General features: G+C 51.0%; 8 protein-coding genes across 8 annotated transcripts; 7 read left to right on the forward strand and 1 right to left on the reverse strand.

The window, feature by feature from the left end:
• Positions 1 to 973: 973 nt before the first annotated feature.
• On the forward strand, positions 974 to 2156 carry SCP_0403340 (hypothetical protein; the record flags this gene model as incomplete). Its single annotated transcript, XM_027757070.1, has 7 exons — positions 974 to 1052; positions 1110 to 1207; positions 1273 to 1286; positions 1342 to 1530; positions 1590 to 1686; positions 1741 to 1855; positions 1924 to 2156. The coding sequence occupies 7 exons, from the start codon at positions 974 to 976 to the stop codon at positions 2154 to 2156; spliced, it is 825 nt and encodes a 274-aa protein (XP_027612871.1).
• Positions 2157 to 2479: 323 nt separating this feature from the next.
• SCP_0403350 (hypothetical protein) lies at positions 2480 to 2680 on the reverse strand (the record flags this gene model as incomplete). The annotated part of the gene is made up of 1 exon (XM_027757071.1): positions 2480 to 2680. The coding sequence occupies one exon, from the start codon at positions 2678 to 2680 to the stop codon at positions 2480 to 2482; it is 201 nt and encodes a 66-aa protein (XP_027612872.1).
• A 938-nt stretch (positions 2681 to 3618) lies between these two features.
• Positions 3619 to 5248, forward strand: SCP_0403360 (hypothetical protein; the record flags this gene model as incomplete). Its single annotated transcript, XM_027757072.1, has 5 exons — positions 3619 to 4209; positions 4275 to 4518; positions 4578 to 4795; positions 4846 to 5113; positions 5175 to 5248. The coding sequence occupies 5 exons, from the start codon at positions 3619 to 3621 to the stop codon at positions 5246 to 5248; spliced, it is 1395 nt and encodes a 464-aa protein (XP_027612873.1).
• Positions 5249 to 5386: 138 nt separating this feature from the next.
• Positions 5387 to 6781, forward strand: SCP_0403370 (hypothetical protein; the record flags this gene model as incomplete). Its single annotated transcript, XM_027757073.1, has 4 exons — positions 5387 to 5438; positions 5501 to 5980; positions 6039 to 6322; positions 6476 to 6781. 4 exons carry the CDS (start codon positions 5387 to 5389, stop codon positions 6779 to 6781), a joined length of 1122 nt encoding a protein of 373 aa, XP_027612874.1.
• A 4034-nt stretch (positions 6782 to 10815) lies between these two features.
• Positions 10816 to 11400, forward strand: SCP_0403380 (hypothetical protein; the record flags this gene model as incomplete). The annotated part of the gene is made up of 1 exon (XM_027757074.1): positions 10816 to 11400. The coding sequence occupies one exon, from the start codon at positions 10816 to 10818 to the stop codon at positions 11398 to 11400; it is 585 nt and encodes a 194-aa protein (XP_027612875.1).
• A 795-nt stretch (positions 11401 to 12195) lies between these two features.
• On the forward strand, positions 12196 to 13845 carry SCP_0403390 (hypothetical protein; the record flags this gene model as incomplete). Its single annotated transcript, XM_027757075.1, has 1 exon — positions 12196 to 13845. One exon carries the CDS (start codon positions 12196 to 12198, stop codon positions 13843 to 13845), a length of 1650 nt encoding a protein of 549 aa, XP_027612876.1.
• Positions 13846 to 13965: 120 nt separating this feature from the next.
• On the forward strand, positions 13966 to 15015 carry SCP_0403400 (Putative transposon Ty5-1 protein; the record flags this gene model as incomplete). Its single annotated transcript, XM_027757076.1, has 1 exon — positions 13966 to 15015. The coding sequence occupies one exon, from the start codon at positions 13966 to 13968 to the stop codon at positions 15013 to 15015; it is 1050 nt and encodes a 349-aa protein (XP_027612877.1).
• A 215-nt stretch (positions 15016 to 15230) lies between these two features.
• SCP_0403410 (hypothetical protein) lies at positions 15231 to 15497 on the forward strand (the record flags this gene model as incomplete). The annotated part of the gene is made up of 1 exon (XM_027757077.1): positions 15231 to 15497. One exon carries the CDS (start codon positions 15231 to 15233, stop codon positions 15495 to 15497), a length of 267 nt encoding a protein of 88 aa, XP_027612878.1.
• Positions 15498 to 16484: the final 987 nt, after the last annotated feature.

The raw sequence follows: 16484 nt of genomic DNA on the forward strand, positions 1-16484 counted from the left end.
TTCTTTACCTACCTTTTATCTCCTTACTGACCTGTAGTAGCTGTGCTTGGTCCCGCTCTAGGTTAGTATTAATACAGTCACTCGTTTGCTATCGCACGAGACTGAGCTGCGCTTGGTCCCGCTCTAGATCCGTTAGACATCCCCTGGACGCCTTCCCCCCTCGCCGCGTACTCGCGATATCAGACACTGTTCAAATTGTATGGATGAGCTTGGTCATTCTCAGAATCATAGATGGAAACCCACACGTTAAAGAAGAGGGGTACTTCGAAATGATATGCTTCAACATTACAGCCGTTTGCGGAACTTGAACATAGGAGGACCCCCGCGAATCCACTGAGAGCTCCGATGCACCCATCAGCAAAAACGGGAAAATATTATATAAGGTTACACCGAATACATAGAGTATATTACGGGTCACCGCTCCACCCTGGTGACCACGGCGGTGACCCCCCCTAAAAGGAATCGAAGGGTCACCAGCCCTGTACACGCCGGTCGTCAGGCCCAGTCAAAAACCCGTATGTCTGGAACGGATACAAACGATGACAAGCGGAATAAGTCGGAGGAGATCTAAGCTTATAGAAGATGCGACAGACTCGGCGCTTATATGTGACTTGACATCGTCTTCTCGGCCTGTTTTTAGCAGCGCATTTTTGAATCACTAGTCATGTAAAGTTTCTCTGTCCTGGAACAAAGTGTCCCAGATGCTAGGACCATGACATAATCCCGGAGAGCACACCGACACATCCGAAAGTATTACTCTAGTCTCGCTAGCCCTCCTACTGTCAGTGCAGTCGATGCGCCATCGACGTGTCCCACCTCGTCTCTCGACTACTATAGTACCTTCAATATTACTTCAGTTTTCTGCTCTAACCGTGCTGAGTCTTCCACGCTAGATTCACCACTGCCAGAAACTCAGTCTAACGCCTCGTCTTCGTCCGCCGACATAGATGCCACGCTGGCAATTCAATCATCCATGCTAGATTCTCGGCTGCCCGAACATCAGCCTCACGCCTCGTCTTCCGAGTCCGCCAACGTGGACGTCTCAGGTGATGGTGCATACAACTAATTTTATTACCGATCTCATTATTCTATTCTATTCTATCATTTAGATCCTACTCAATTGCGACCAGATAGTACTGTCCCCAGCACATCCGTTGTAGCCCTGCACACGACGCACGTAGATGCACAAAGCATTCCACTAGTCGTGGTCTGTGGCTCACATCCTCATGCTCGCGTTTATCTTCTCATACTCACGTCTATTTGCGTAACCAGCCTTTCGATCCACTGTATGTACCTCCTCTCTTTGGGGAGCATCTCACTCACTGTCTGATGGTTCTACAGTGCTGATGAGTTCGATCCACCTACTCCTTACTCTCTCCCCACCCAGTCCAAAACTACGAGTGCAAGTGGTACGGCCGGTACGGGTGTAGCACCTGCCGATAGTGATCTCGGAGCGACCACTGCGGACGCACCTGCAAAGCTGAAGCGCAAATCACCCAAGATGAAAGCGAACAAGTCTAATGATGCATCGTACGTGACATCGGTTATGCCTGTTTGCCCACGCTCACTGCCAATCTCTCTCCCACAAGTAATTTGTTTGCCATCAACTGGCTCCCAACGAATCAAGGGAAATCACGCGACGAATTCAGCGCTGCTTGGGCAGCTGTAGACGCAGAAACCAGGAAGGTAATGCAATGTACTATGGTATTCTTCCTTACTCATTCTTGTCGCTGCATGCAGAAATACGAGGTTCTCAGTGCGACCAAGAAGACTGCTGCAAAGACGGAGGAGGCTGCAAAAAGAAAGGCTAGTAGAGCGACCAAGGCCACTAATAAATCGAACGCGAACATCGCAGGTGCCTCTTGAGTGACTTAGGTATTTTTCCATGTTTCTCTTTCGAACCGTACTGATGTCGATGCCCAGGGTTGTGGCTGGGTATCCGAATTCTGTTGCATGTGGAGGCGGGCAGCACGGGTGATGGTTGTGGGGCGTGGAGCACGTTGCAGAGGGGGAGCGAGGCGAGCGCGGTGCAGGGCGCAGGGTGCAGGGCATGGGGCGCAGGGGCGGGGGCGGGCGCTGGCTTACTCAGACAGCAACGAACGATATCGAAGGACAACGGACCTCATCTCAGTCTATCGAAGACTATCGATGTGTAGCTAAAGGGAACGGAATGTATTCTACGGGTCGAGGATGAATCTGGTTGACATCGGACAGTTATATACCTGGGCCTAACGGTTTCGAAACGCGCATACAGAGCATATTTCTGCTCCTTTTTTCTTTGAAGCTGTCCGCTCTCAAAATAAAATAGTCCAGTTTTCGAACCAAAATGGAGTATTTCTACGTCTTAATATTTATTCCTTTCTCGTCCTTTCTCGTCATACAGGTTTTTGACTGGGCGTCAGGACTCGGCTGGTGACCCCCCCCCCCCCCCAAAAGCAGCAAGCACGCTCAGCCCCAGGGCAACGAGGCTCGTGCGCACCTAACGCGACGTCGACCACCCCGCCTCCCCCGCACCGCACACCGCCAACTGCCGTCGCCGCCGCCGTGCAGCGGTCCCCGCCTCTTTCCCTAGCCTCTCCACAAGAGCCCGAGCCGAGGCATCAAGCACAACAAACGTGTCAAGAAGCGCGTTCGCCCGACCGACACCCGGCGCGTGCAAGCCCATCTCGCACGCGCGCATCTCACGCGCGGCCAGCTGGACCGTCCAAGACCGTCTCGCCACGAACGGCGGTCGCTCGATTTTCCCTGAACGCGACGACGAACGGCGTTGAACGCGCCGACACACTCTTTCCCGCTCACGCTCGCGGCCAGCGAGCTCGTCACGAGCATCGCGTTTGCTCTCGCACCGCGCATTCGCGCACTCAGCGGCGCCCGCCGTCTCTCAAAGCACACGAAGCTGGCACCGATGATGCCGCATTCTTAGGCGCGTGGAACCGCCCAGCAACCTCCCGGCCTTCACCTTCTCCGTATTTTACTCGCAAGTTAGTTACATCCGCTCTGTCCTAATTCCCCCATATTCTGCTGCAACCGAAGAGGACACGGTGCCCGCGCTCGATTCGCGGTCACCAGGTGGTGCGTTTTTCTACCGTACAACCAGATTCAATTCTCTCTTTTTTTTTTTCCTGCCGGTCATCCCACCCTTTGGGGCCTGCCTCGTGCCGCAACCCTTACATTTCCCCATGGCGATCGCACCCCGTCCCGTCGCCGTGTCCCTGACTGCGCGCCCTTCACGCCGTCGCCTTCGCGCCATCAAATAAAAGGCCCCCGGCTCGTTCTCCTTCAAAACGGTGGTGCACATCACGTCCGACCTGCACAGTCGGCACGTCGAAAGATCCTGTATCTTTCGTGTGTGTAAGCCCCTCCTCTTTCAGTCCTCGAGCACCGCTAATGGTTCTAACTATACTCAGGTGGCACTTCCAAGTCCCTTGCTCTCCCAGCCACGTCATCACGGCAGACAGAGACCCGCGCAAGCTCAATCGTGCTCACCCAGACTGCGGCACCCCGCGCCAGCTCGAGGGCTTGCCGCGAAGACGCCGCCGTCGGCCGGCACACCTCTGAACCACCGACCCATCCTCCCGTCCTCTTGACGGTCCTCGCCATCGGCGAAGTCACACGACGATGGGATCGTCGCGGCCGCAGCAATTTCGAGTGGTCTCATATGACCCGCCCTCTCCTGCAGTTCCGAGGAAGCGGCAGCGCGAGGTTGCCATCAGCGGCCTCGCGCAGCGACACTCCAATAACCACGCGACGATGGGCGATGGCGGGCCCGCCGTCGCATCCACTTTCGTGCACTACGAGATGCCGCGAAGGTCCCCGATCATGCTGCCCGAGGTCCCAGGCCTGCGGACAACAAACCGCGAAGGATCGCCGCACCCCGCTTCTGCGTGCGGTGCTGTCTCTCGCCCTGGTGCTCCTCGTGTCGTGGCGGGCGCTGCTGCACTCGCCACTGTTGCCGGTTCACTCCAGCAGTCGATCGCGCAACTGGAGCTCGAGTCGCATGACGCGCGTGTCAAGAAGGCCAAGTTGGATCAAGACGACAAGCAGACCGGTTCGAGTTACGATCACCACGTGCAAAACTACATCAAATACTGGACAGCCTTCCAGACTGAGCGCCGCCAGAAGGCACCCGATGAAGTGCCTGTCCCGGCATTTCCTATTACCGCTCTCAAAGCCTCCTTCTTCTTGGAGTATGAGATGTCGTGCGAAAAGGTGAGCCGCGCTTTTCTCATGCCTTGCAATGGCGACCACTGCAGCTGACATGTCTCGGATCGCAGCGTCGATATGGCAAGAACGACACCGTTGCAGGATCGAACGTGGGCAAGTCGCACGTCTCGCAGGTGATCAGCGCGCTTGAGAGCTGGCGCCGCAACAATGCCTATCTGTACAAGGAGGACCCCGATGCACAGGTATCATTGCGCTCAGACATCCACGTCCACACTGCGGAGTCTTCCACGAAGCATCAGGAGCCGAAGCGCATCGACAAGGCACAGGCTCTCAAAGCCATGGGAAGTTCTGGAGGTGAGAATCGCTGAAGCTCGCAACTGCTTGATTCACTGATGAACGACATCTGTTTCAAGACACGTACACACCAGAGGAGCTCAAACGCTGCTCGATCTGGTGCTTGACCGACGTTTCTGGCAGCAAGCAAATTTGGCTCGGCTTGCGCGATTGCGCAATGCTCCTCCTGTCATCGATGATGGCATTCCGTGGGGAGAGCTCGCGCATCCTCGAGTGGTCAGACCTGTTCATGTCGTCGATCCCCATGGATGATGTTCGTGCCGGGTACAGAGTTCCGGTGCGTCAAGGATTTGAGGTAGATGTCAATAGCACTCACGCTGCTATCAGGTGCTTGCCACACTGGCGGATAATGCCAAGCACAACCAACAGGGCCGTCTGGATGAGCACGGTGCCATCCGTCACCGGGAGGTCGAACTCTGCCCTGTCGGAGGGCTGGCCTTGCTTTTTTTTGGCTTTTTCCATGTCCTCCATCTGCCGCTGCCTGAGTTGCTTCCGGATTTCGACGACGCAGCCTGCGGTGAGTACGGGCGCCGTGACTGGTATGGCTACCACGTGTTCTGGGGCAAACAACCCGCATCCCCTATGTCATACGACAGTGAGTGTCCCCGCTGCCTGCTCATCATCGCAGTGCCGCCCGAGCTGACCCTCGTCCACAGACCACCGCGACAGGCTGAGAGGCATTCACAAGGAGAACGAGATATCAATCACCAAGGTCACCCACGCCGGCTGAAGTTATGTCGCGCAGACTGCGTGGGCGCATGGTGCCACGGTCAGCGGGACGAAAGCACTCGGCAGATGGAACGAGAACGGGTCCTTCCGCCAGTGCTACGAATGAACGTTTCCAGTGGATGCCCTCCTCGGTGCGGCCATGTTCAATGGTCGAAAGCCGGAGACATATTGCCTCCCGCGTGACGCTCTCGGTGAGTAGTTGGTTACATACGTGCACCCCCCTGTGTGACTGATCAAGCCACACTGCTGTCAGATCCGCCGCCCGAACTCCTTGCGCAGATTTTTCCCTGGGTTGAGCGAGAGCAGGTCACTCTCGAGGCTCGCGTCCGAGAGAACCCATTGGCTCAAGATTATGCCCTGCGCCACTTTCTCCGACTTTTGGTATGGCTGCGCCGCATTCTGCTTCAAGACGCAGCCCTCCTGTGCACGATGCATCCATCTGCCCCCATCTTCAGATTTGCACCGTTCAACACCCCCGCTTTTCACCGCTTTGTCAGCGAGGCGATGCCCGCCATCCGAGAAGCAGAAGAACAGGCCCACGTAGCATATCAGAACCTTCCCGAGCATCTGATAACCAGCCTGCGGGGTGCGACCACCGGCGTCCTTATGGAGCAGAAGAGGCAGTATGAGGAGAACAACCGGCAGATGGCCGACATGTCGGAGAGGATGGTCAAGATGGAAGGCATGATCGGCATGCTGGTGAACTCCAGAAACACTCACAAGTCGAGGCCAGGTACGGGTCTTCACACGCGGAGATGTTCTCATGATTCTGACCTCCACCGTGATCTCAGCTGCAGCCTTTGTGGGCCCCGATCCGAGCCCGACAACCTCTGCACCTGCTGCACCTGTAGCTGCACCTCCCACTGTCGCCCCGCCCATTATCATGATCAACTTCCATGGCAGCGACGGGCCCGGAGGCAGTGCGGTGACTCCCGCTGCGCCATTAATCACAGCATCTGTTACAGAGCTGCCGAGCAGTTCAGTGTCGCTCCTCGCAAATGCCACTTCACCCGGCTCCACGGGATCAGCCGCTCCCACATCATTGGTGGTCCCGGGGCTCGTTCCACCCATTGCGGTGCCGGCATACACGGGTTCACGGTCGGCGCGACGAGAAGAGCTTCAGCGCGCATATGGTGAAGACACCTTCAACAGGCATGAGCCATGAGTTTGGAAATCGGGGGAGCTCCTCCCATCGTATCGGTACCAACTGGTGAGCACAATCATGGAGGTCTGGATGGAGTGGACTGCGGGACTTGGAGGACACATTCCCGTGCGCGAGCTGATGGAGAAATGGGGCAACCGCTGGCGCCACAACAATGCGACGCTCAAAACGGAAGGTGGGCGTCGCAAGAAGATCGTCGAGCTCATCACGGAGCTGTCGCAGAAGCCGCGCTGGTCCGTCCAGCTCGCGTTGCGCTTCCTCGAAGAGAAGTATCACCCGAGGTATAGGGCACGAAAGTTCTGTGAATACCTCATGGAGTCCGGCAGTGCGGGACGTCTCGAGGTGCTGAAGGCTGCGATGAAGTATCCGTAGACGTGAACGGGCTGCAACAGGTTCATGATTAATGTTTTCCCCCCTTCTCCTTCGAAGTCTTTTCTGGCGGCTTCCCTCTGTCTAACTTACAACAACCTTATTTCTACTGTACAGAACCTTCTCTAGTGTACAATACTAACTTGTCTCTAGTGTACAATACTAACTTGTCGTGTGTTTTCAATGCAAAACTTCCGAGTGATCTACGTGCGCGGGGGCGAGGAGCACTGTGTCGTGCACCTGCTCGCACTCGAACACCTTCGCGTCCATACGCCCGGCGCGAATGTGTCCCGACTCATGCTGCCACTGCCCCACGCGAGCTTCTCCATGCAGGCGCGGCGGTGGTGCTCCATGCGCGTGACGTGCGGGCCCCCACTGGCCGCAATCACATTGTGCTCACTCACGTGTGTGGTGGAGAGTGCATCGGCACGCGGGGCATGCGGGGGCATGCGCAGTGGCAGGTGCAAGGCTGAGGGCATGTCTGGCTGGAATTGTGAAATTGGCCTGCAGCATAGAGGAATGTGGGATACAAAATTCTAAGGGAGATATATTTTTTCTCTGTACTCTATCGGCTATTGCACTATGCCACCGCAATCTGGCGTGGTGCGCACGCAGGAGTCGATGGTGCATTCCGGCGGCACGGTTCCACTGCTGGCCGAGATGATGAATGCATGCAGATGTGAAAAGATGTGACCTGTGACCCAGGGGGGAGGGCAGAGTGGGGTTGGTGAGCTACGGTCTGCCACGACGACGCGCACTGCTGCTCGCGCACGGAGTAAGGTCCTTCAAGGAAGTTTACATTCTGTATGGCAACTATTGCTGGAATTGTTAGCTACTGCCCAAATGGGCCGCGCGGCATACACGGCGCATTATGGTCACCGGCGGCATATACCGAGGGGCACCGGCCCGCGCGTGGGAAGGTACCACGGGTCGGTCACCGGCCAAGCGCGATGACCACCGCGGCCCAGGGACATCGGGTTAGTGGGTGTTGTGTAAGTTACAACGGACTAGTAACGTTTACGCCGATTAGTAGTCAAAATAAAGGTAGTAGAGGTCTATAAAGAGGATTACATAGTACAGAAATTGATACACAAGTTACAATTAAAATACACATTGTGGGAGAGTTGTCGTGCAATGTAACCCAAGGAAATGGTTGCTCACCGAGTTGTGAAGTCGGAAGAATTTCTAGACACCTACATAAGCCTACATAGGACATTGTAAGGGGCGCCTGTTGGGCGCCTACTCACGCTTTGCGAACTTTGCTCTTCCGTCGTTTCAGGCCCCCAAATACTGCACCAAATGCATGCATTAATGAAAAGCTTTTGTCCAGGCCCTCACAGCAAAAAGATCCGAAGCTGTTTCGAGACATGTCTGAGGCAAGTCTGAGGCTAATCTCGACACACCGTGACTACCGTCCGCCGACAATTCTCGCCACCCTCACTTGCATATAAATTTGCAGCCTCTGCCGGTGCTCCTCCCAGGTGAGTGCCTTTACATGCAGCTAACTTGGTATCTATATTGTACAGATCTACTGGGTTTGTCGGGCTTGGTTGGCCACTCGTCGCCGCTGGAGCGGAGTGGTGACATATAGTGCGTTTTATGTCAAGCTATATTATTATATGTCCACGGCTGAAGCATGTTGATTTTTAGTGTTGTTCATTATTGGTTTTGGTGCGGTGAGTCGGCCTAATTAGGTCTAATGTAGAGTACTCTGTATATCTTGTAAATATTGTAGCAGTAACAATAATATATTGTGACATAATTTAAAATACTCCCACTATTGAGAATTGTGAGACTGATCTGGATGAATTGGTTTCGGTCTGTTTAGGATGGTCTGCACCTACGTGGTACACTAAATTTTGTAGGAAGTTATATGAGCTTCATAACCTGGAAAATTCTTCGAGAGTTTATAACTAATTATACCAAGTTGGCAACTCTGCAATTTGGCTCAGGTTTATGATGCAATGTATTCCTTGGTGAAAAATTCCGCAAGTTACATGGAATTATGCCTTTATAATCTCTTTGGAGAAAATTCCCATTTTTGCTGATGCCCATCCCCGAAAAATGGACCGCCGGAGGCAAAATGTTCGATCTTCAACCCCCGAAAATGGCCAAAAAGTCGTCAAAAATTGGGTGCGAAACACCCCCAAAATGTGACCCTCCAACCTGAGGTTAGGTCCAGAACCCCCGTTGGCTGGCGGATCTCGCAGGTTTTGGAGGATTGGCCTAAAATTTAGACATATGTGGTGGTTTGGGAGGAAAGTTTTGGTAATTTGGTTCACAAAAGCTTGGGTTTTGCGCAGGAAGCGAAAAATTTGTTCCACAGGCCATTGAACGTACAGTCATTTACATATGAAACCGGAAACGCAGCGATGAAATCTTTTATTCACAAGACGCATAGCCAAGTATTTCTCTGAGAAAAAACCTGAGAAAATTTATAAAGTAAAGCTTGAGAAAAAAACTTTGAAGAAACTATAGTGAATTTTCGTGGGAAATAACCTGATTGTCCAATCAGCAGCTGAGAATCACGGTTTTTCCTAGAGAAATACTTTATTCTTTTTTCAGAGTTTTTCTGTGTACGTTACTTTAACCCTTTCTGGAGGTTTTTGTGCAAAAAATACTGGGCCATGCTTCTTGTGATTTGTTCAGGCCAAATATTACCTTATTTAGTATGACCGAGTCGGTGACACCAGTCACACTAGCTCTTGCTCCCCGGTGCAGTGGCACCGCATGCTGCGACATTCACTCCTCGGCCAAATACATTGCTGAATTTGTTTCAAGGAGAGTGAATACAACCTGCATCAAGTGCTTGGGGTGGTCTTGCAGTTGAGCAAGTGGATCGGAGACCTGGCAATAAGTCAGGCTCCTAAAACCATCCGTCATCACAGTGTTCTCGCTCCTACATCCCACATTTATGTTTTAGAAGATCATGTGATATATGTTTTATGAGACTTACCCTTTTTATCGAAAATTACTGGATTAGGACGAGGACTAAGAGGAGGTGAATGCTGTGAGACGGCTGGCCCAACTCGTCACCCGATTTCTTCCGAGCTTATGGAAGTGAGCTTTTCTCGAGCGTAATTGCGTGTAAACTCTAGCGCGGGTGTTATTTTCTGGAGCGCGAAGCAGGCCAAATTGGGTGCTTACTATGTGCACTCATGGCCTGACTGCACTGTGCTGGCATAGGGAAGGTGCTCGCTAGGGCAGAACATGATGATAGACAAATATTGCATGAGTTCCAGTCCATTTGCAGGGCAAATCAGCATCCTCAACCTCATCTAAAGACTTGGGATTTGTTGCACAGGTAGTAGATGGTTTGGGTGTGTGTGCAGATTCTAGACATTCTCTTGCAATCAGACTGGTTTCCAACAGCTGAATTTAGAGACAACTGTTAGATTAGATAATCCATCAGTCTCTCAAGTGTCTAGACTCAGAGCAATGCAAGATGCTGTACACCTAGATACTTATTGATCAGGCTGCGCTATGCACTGCCATGTAGAGGCTATGCATAGCTATGCCTGCCTATGTTCATAGCCACAATCCTATGTTACTCACAGGTTTGTATAGTCACACTCTAGGCAGATATAAGCCTCCTAGAGTCCACTCTGAGTCCCCAGTGACTCACTTCTGGACTCTAGCTGTGTTGCCCAGCTCTTCTGTCCTGTTATTTGAGTCCCCTACAAAGTCTGCATATTGCAACTTTATTAGGTTATGAGCCCCGCGCTCTAGCCCCTTTGCTGTTGCTTTGTCTTGGTCACTTTTCTGTGCCTTTCTTGTCCTTATAGTGTGCTGCATATCCTTTATTTACAAGGACACCAACTGTTGGGTCTGTGCACTTCAGTGGGCCAGCCTTTGACCTTCTTGGGAAAATCCTGGTAATCATCCCAGTGACCTGAGCGGTTGTACAACTGGGTGTTCAGTAAATACTTACTGGTTACAATTACTATACCTCCTTTCTTGCACACACTCCTGAGGACTATCCTGCACTTTTCCAAGCACCAGACATAAACACATCCCTTTACCCCCCTTTCCACATCATGTCTTCCACCTCTACCCACACTCCCAACTTTGCCAAGCTCAATGACTCCAATTACCCTACTTGGAGTGGTGAAATGGCTGCCTGGTTGCGCTCTGCAAACCTTTGGAGACTTGTCAATGGCAAGCTTCCACAGCCAAAGCTCTCTGGATCACCTACAGCAGCTGAGCAAACCAAACTAGATACTTGGGAGGCCAATGCAGAGAAAGCAGCTGGTCAAATCTATTTGATGGTGGAACCAGATCAGCGCACTCACTTTGCTGGTGTGGTGGATGACCCTATCAAAATGTGGGAACAGCTTGCAGCTGTTCATCTGCAGAAGAAACCTGGAGCGCGTTTCAATGCTTATGATGATGTCTTCTCCATCAGAAAGCAACCAGAGGAATCACTCCAAGGGCTTGTCAATAAGGTCAATGCTGCCATGCAGCATGTTAAAGACCTTCGCCCTAATGACTTTGATCTGACAAAGCTGGATGAAGAGTTAACCTCTATGACTATGATTCGTGCTCTTCCTGTGGAGGAATATGGTGCTTTTACCTCTACGCTGCTTCAGCGTGACATCCTGAGCAAGGATGTTGTCACCTAGGCTTTTGTCACAGAGAAAATCAATCGTCGTCATCGCACCACTTCCCCTCCCAAAGCAGATCAAGCACTCTCCACTGCTTCATCCTCACAGCTCACCTGCGATTTTTGCGAGGGCAAAGGACACACACAGTCCAATTGCTATGCTTTTCAGAATGCTTCAAAGAAAGCCAAGGAAAATTGCAAAGAGCGCCGCTCTAAGCGTGGAAACAAGGCAAATGCTACTGCTGCTGCTGCAGCCACCCAGAATACCACTCAGATTGACTCTGCCACTGTTACAGAGTCTGCTGGCAAAGCAAGTCTCTCTGACCCACTTCAGCTTGATGCTGACTTTGACTGGAATGCAGACACAGGCGCCACTTCTCATATGACACCTCATCGCCACTGGCTTAGAAATTACAAGCCTTTGGTCATTCTAATCAAACTTGCTGATAACACCATTGTCACATCTGCTGGGGTGGGAACAGTTGTATTTAATCCAGTGATTGCAGGAAAAGCAGTCAGGCCTGTGGAATTTACTAGGGTGCTACATGTCCCAAGGCTCAGGAACAATCTTCTCTCTTGTCTGTATTTAGTTCATCAAAAAGGCTTCAGAATCCACATAGAGTCCAAGTTTATGACCTTCCTTCACTCTCATCAGACTCTATTTGTTGCCTCTATCACAGAGAACTACACTGCCTTTCTTGATGGAACTGTACAGCCAGCTTCAGAGTCTGCCCAAGCTATAACCACAGTCCCTCTTGATTTAAATCTCTGGCATCGTCGCTTTGCTCATCACAACTATGCTGATGTCCAAAAGATGATTAGAGAAAAGCTAGTGACTGGTCTTATGCTGAATTCCAAGCAGCAGCCTGACCTCATTTGCGAACCATGTCTGGCTGGTAAAATGCATGCCAATCCCTTCCCTACATCGGACAGTCATGCCTCCAAACCCCTAGAATTAATTCACACAGATGTCCATGGACCTCTGCCTGTGCGTACACACTCAGGATATCGGTACTGGACCACCTTCATAGATGATTACAGCCAATTCAGGGTTGTGCTATTGCTAAAGGCCAAGAGTGAAGCCTTTGATGCTTTCAAGCAATATAAAGCTTATGCTGAAAATCTGCTTGAAGCAAAAATCAAGGCTGTCCAGGATGACAAGGGTGGAGAGTACATGTCCAATGCCTTTATACAGTTCACTCAGGAGGCAGGGATTGAACGCAGACATACCACCCGCAATAGGCCACAGCAGAATGGAGTTGCAGAGCGAGCCAATTGCACAATGGACAATGACATCACTGCTATGCTAGCAGAGTCTAAACTGCCTCCTTCCTTCTGGGGAGAATGTATTGCATCTATGGTGCATGTCTGGAACCGTCTGCCTACAGCAGTGGTGAAAGGTGCAACTCCCTATGAGCTGTGGCACAAGCGGAAGCCAGATGTTAGCCATCTTCGTGTTTGGGGCTGTACTGCCTATGTGCATGTACAGAAGGATCAGCATACAGGTCTGGGACCACACATGCAGAAATGTGTGTTTATTGGTTATCCAGCAGGATACAAGGGGTGGAAGTTCTATAATCCTGACACCAAAAAGACTATAATCTCAGAACGTGCTGATTTTGATGAGCGCTACTTCGCCGGCCTCAAATGCACTCCTGATATTCCTCCTCCATCCCCTATGTCATTTCCACCTGCAGACATTATTCCTCCACCTGTAGCACCTGTACCTGGACAGGATTTAGGGGGAGATGATGCACATGTGCCAAATCCTGTACCTTGTCCAGTCACCCCAGAAGCTGATCCACCTGCACCACCTCCTGCACCAGAGCACCCAGTAACTCCACCACCTCCAGATCCTCCAGTCCATCATAGAGTTCCAACTCCTCCTCCATTTGAACCTATAGATCATCGACCAATTGCTCAGCATCGGGTACCTTGCAATGTTAGGCCCACCTGGAAAATGCGAGCTTCACCACCACCTGTGCAGAATGCAGAGTCTGAGGATGAGTTAGATGTGATAGATGCAGATGCAGGCTTTGTTGAAGTCCAGTTTGCTGGTCTATCTGCTGGAGCAGACCCTTGGACCTATAAACAGGCCATGGGCAGTCCTGATGCTGATAAGTGGCAGCAAGCGGCCAATGAAGAGATTGTGTCTCTAATGGCCAATAACACATGGGAAATTGTTCCACTGCCACCAGGCAAAAAGGCAATAGGCTCAGGCTGGGTGTTTAAGGTGAAGCACAATGCAGATGGTTCTGTAGAGCGCTATAAAGGCAGATTAGTTGCCAAGGGTTACAGTCAACGCCCTGGCTTTGACTACACAGAAGTCTTTGCTCCCACATTCCGTCAATCTGCATTACGTCTTATTCTAGCTCTTGCTGCAGCAGAGGATCTAGAACTTCGCTCTGTGGATATCTCATCTGCCTTCCTAAATGGAGACTTGGAGGAAGAGATCTACATGTAGCAACCTGAGGGCTTTCACCAGGGTGGTCCAGAAATGGTCTGCAGGCTAAATAAGTCACTCTATGGCTTGAAGCAAGGTGCACGTCAGTGGAACAAGAAGCTCCATGAGGTACTCACCAAAATGGGCTTCACTCATCTTCAGTCTGACAGAAGCATTTATGTGTACATCAGGGGAGATGTGCGCATTATTGTCCCAGTCTTCATAGATGATATGACACTTGCTTCAAAGTCTAGGAAGGCACTTGATGACACTGTCAAGGAGTTAAAGTCATATTTTAAACTCCGAGACCTTGGATCTACCCAGTTTCTGCTGGGCATAGACATCAAAAGAGACCGCGCAAAGCACACCATTTCACTCTCACAGCGCCAGTATATAGTGGACATGCTGGAGTGTTATGGTCTCTCTGACTGCAAGTCTGTCAGCACTCCTATGGATCCTGGAGCAGAGCTTTCCAAGGCCCTTGCACCTCAGACACAAGAAGAGACAGAATATATGCGCAAAGTGCCTTATCTCAGTGCTGTAGGGGCACTGATGTATTTGGCCATCACCACTCGCCCAGACATCATGTTTGCCATTAGTTGTCTTGCACGTTTTAATGCCAATCCTGGTCCTACACATTGGATTGCTGTGAAGCATGTCTTCTGCTATCTGAAGGGCACAATGGACTTAAGGCTGCACTATGGTCCCAGTGATGTAAAGGAGTTCTTCCTAACCTACACAGACTCAGACTTTGGTGGTGAGAGGGATAACTGTCGCTCTACTGGTGGTTACCTTGAAAAAGTGGGCACAGGTGCTATCAGCTGGAGTAGCAAGCTTCAGTCCCTTATTGCCCAATCCACCACAGAAGCTGAGTACATTGCTGCAGTTGAAGCAGGAAAGGAAATCCTCTGGATGCGTAATCTTCTCACAGAACTGGGGTATACAGTTTCTAAAGCCTCTACACTTTACACGGACAATCAGTCTGCAATCAGTGTCTCTAAAAATCCAGAACATCATGGCAGAATGAAGCATTTGGATCTGTGCTTCTTCTGGCTTCGAGACACTGTGGAGGCAGGTCGAATTGCACCAGTATATATTCCTACTGCTGAGATGATAGCGGACATTTTAACAAAGCCCTTGCCCATGGCAAAGATTATCTACTGCCGTGAGATGATGGGCTTGAAGATCTAATCGTCAAAAACCCGGATCTTGCCGCTTGAAGCATACAACTCGGACATTGTCGGATCAGTGTTTCCTCGGATCATCTATCTGCCACGTATACCATTCTCACTGCTGCGGTTCAAATCATCTCTTTACCCCTTCCACCACTATGAAAACCTTCGCCATTGCCCTTCTTATTACTGCAGGGGCACTCTTCCCTGCCATTCTCCTTCTTTCTTTTTATTATGCCATTACTCGTATCTGGCCAGCACCACCCCCGCTCGACATCGAATTGGAACGCATTACCATTCCGGCATCCCCATCGCATGCTTGTTCACCCGGCTATGCCACCTCGGGCACACATTCGGCAACACTCGCTGCACTTCACCACTCAGCAGTTCGATGAGCTGGACAACCTTGCATCTATGATGCTGCATGAGAGCGAGATGGAAGCTGAACATCCATCCAAGTCTAAATCGCATGACGAGGAACATTGGGATGTAGTGGAATGAGTAGGTTTAGGGGGAGGTATATGGAGTTCTTGCATTCTGTTGAAGAGGGAAGACTGGTTGGATTAAGGGGGAGTGTTAGATTAGATAATCCATCAGTCTCTCAAGTGTCTAGACTCAGAGCAATGCAAGATGCTGTACATCTAGATACTTATTGATCAGGCTGCGCTATGCACTGCCATGTAGAGGCTATGCATAGCTATGCCTGCCTATGTTCATAGCCACAATCCTATGTTACTCACAGGTTTGTATAGCCACACTCTAGGCAGATATAAACCTCCTAGAGTCCACTCTGAGTCCCCAGTGACTCACTTCTGAACTCTAGCTGTGTTGCCCAGCTCTTCTGTCCTGTTATTTGAGTCCCCTACAAAGGTTGCATATTGCAACTTTATTAACAACTGCAGTGCTACAGTGATTTTTCTCTGCTGCAATGCAGTGAGCTAGCAGGTGCACATAGCAAGCACCCACTTTGGATTGTAAGAAAATAAGCCCCAGGCTAGGGTTTGCTGCGAATAAACCAGCGAGAAACGATGTTGCTCGGGATCGGCATAACCTCGGATGACGAGTTGGGCCAGCCATCTCACAGCGTTCACCTCCTCTTAGTCCTCGTCCTAATCCGGTAATTTTTGATATAAGGGGTAAGTCTTATAAAACATATATCACATGATCTTCTAAAACATAAATGTGGGATGTAGGAGCGAGAACGCTGTGACGATGGATGGTTTTAGGAGCCTGGCAATAAGTACCCCCCGGTAGAGTGGCAGAATTTTGTAGATGGTAGATTTGTGATATCCAGACACCTGCACCATGTCAGACACAGGGAACTTGTCATGATGGTACCAGTGAGCAATAAGCTTGTGCAATTGCTGGCTCATAATTAGGGACTCATAGTAAACAGCGTACGTGACAGTCAGTCACGGAGAGGACTCAATGATACTCGTTAAGGCAATATGTCCCGAACAAATAAAAGATTTCATCGCCGTGTTTCCG

Source organism: Sparassis crispa, assembly GCF_003851025.1.
Source record: "Sparassis crispa DNA, contig_000003F, whole genome shotgun sequence".
Taxonomy (NCBI): domain Eukaryota; kingdom Fungi; phylum Basidiomycota; class Agaricomycetes; order Polyporales; family Sparassidaceae; genus Sparassis; species Sparassis crispa.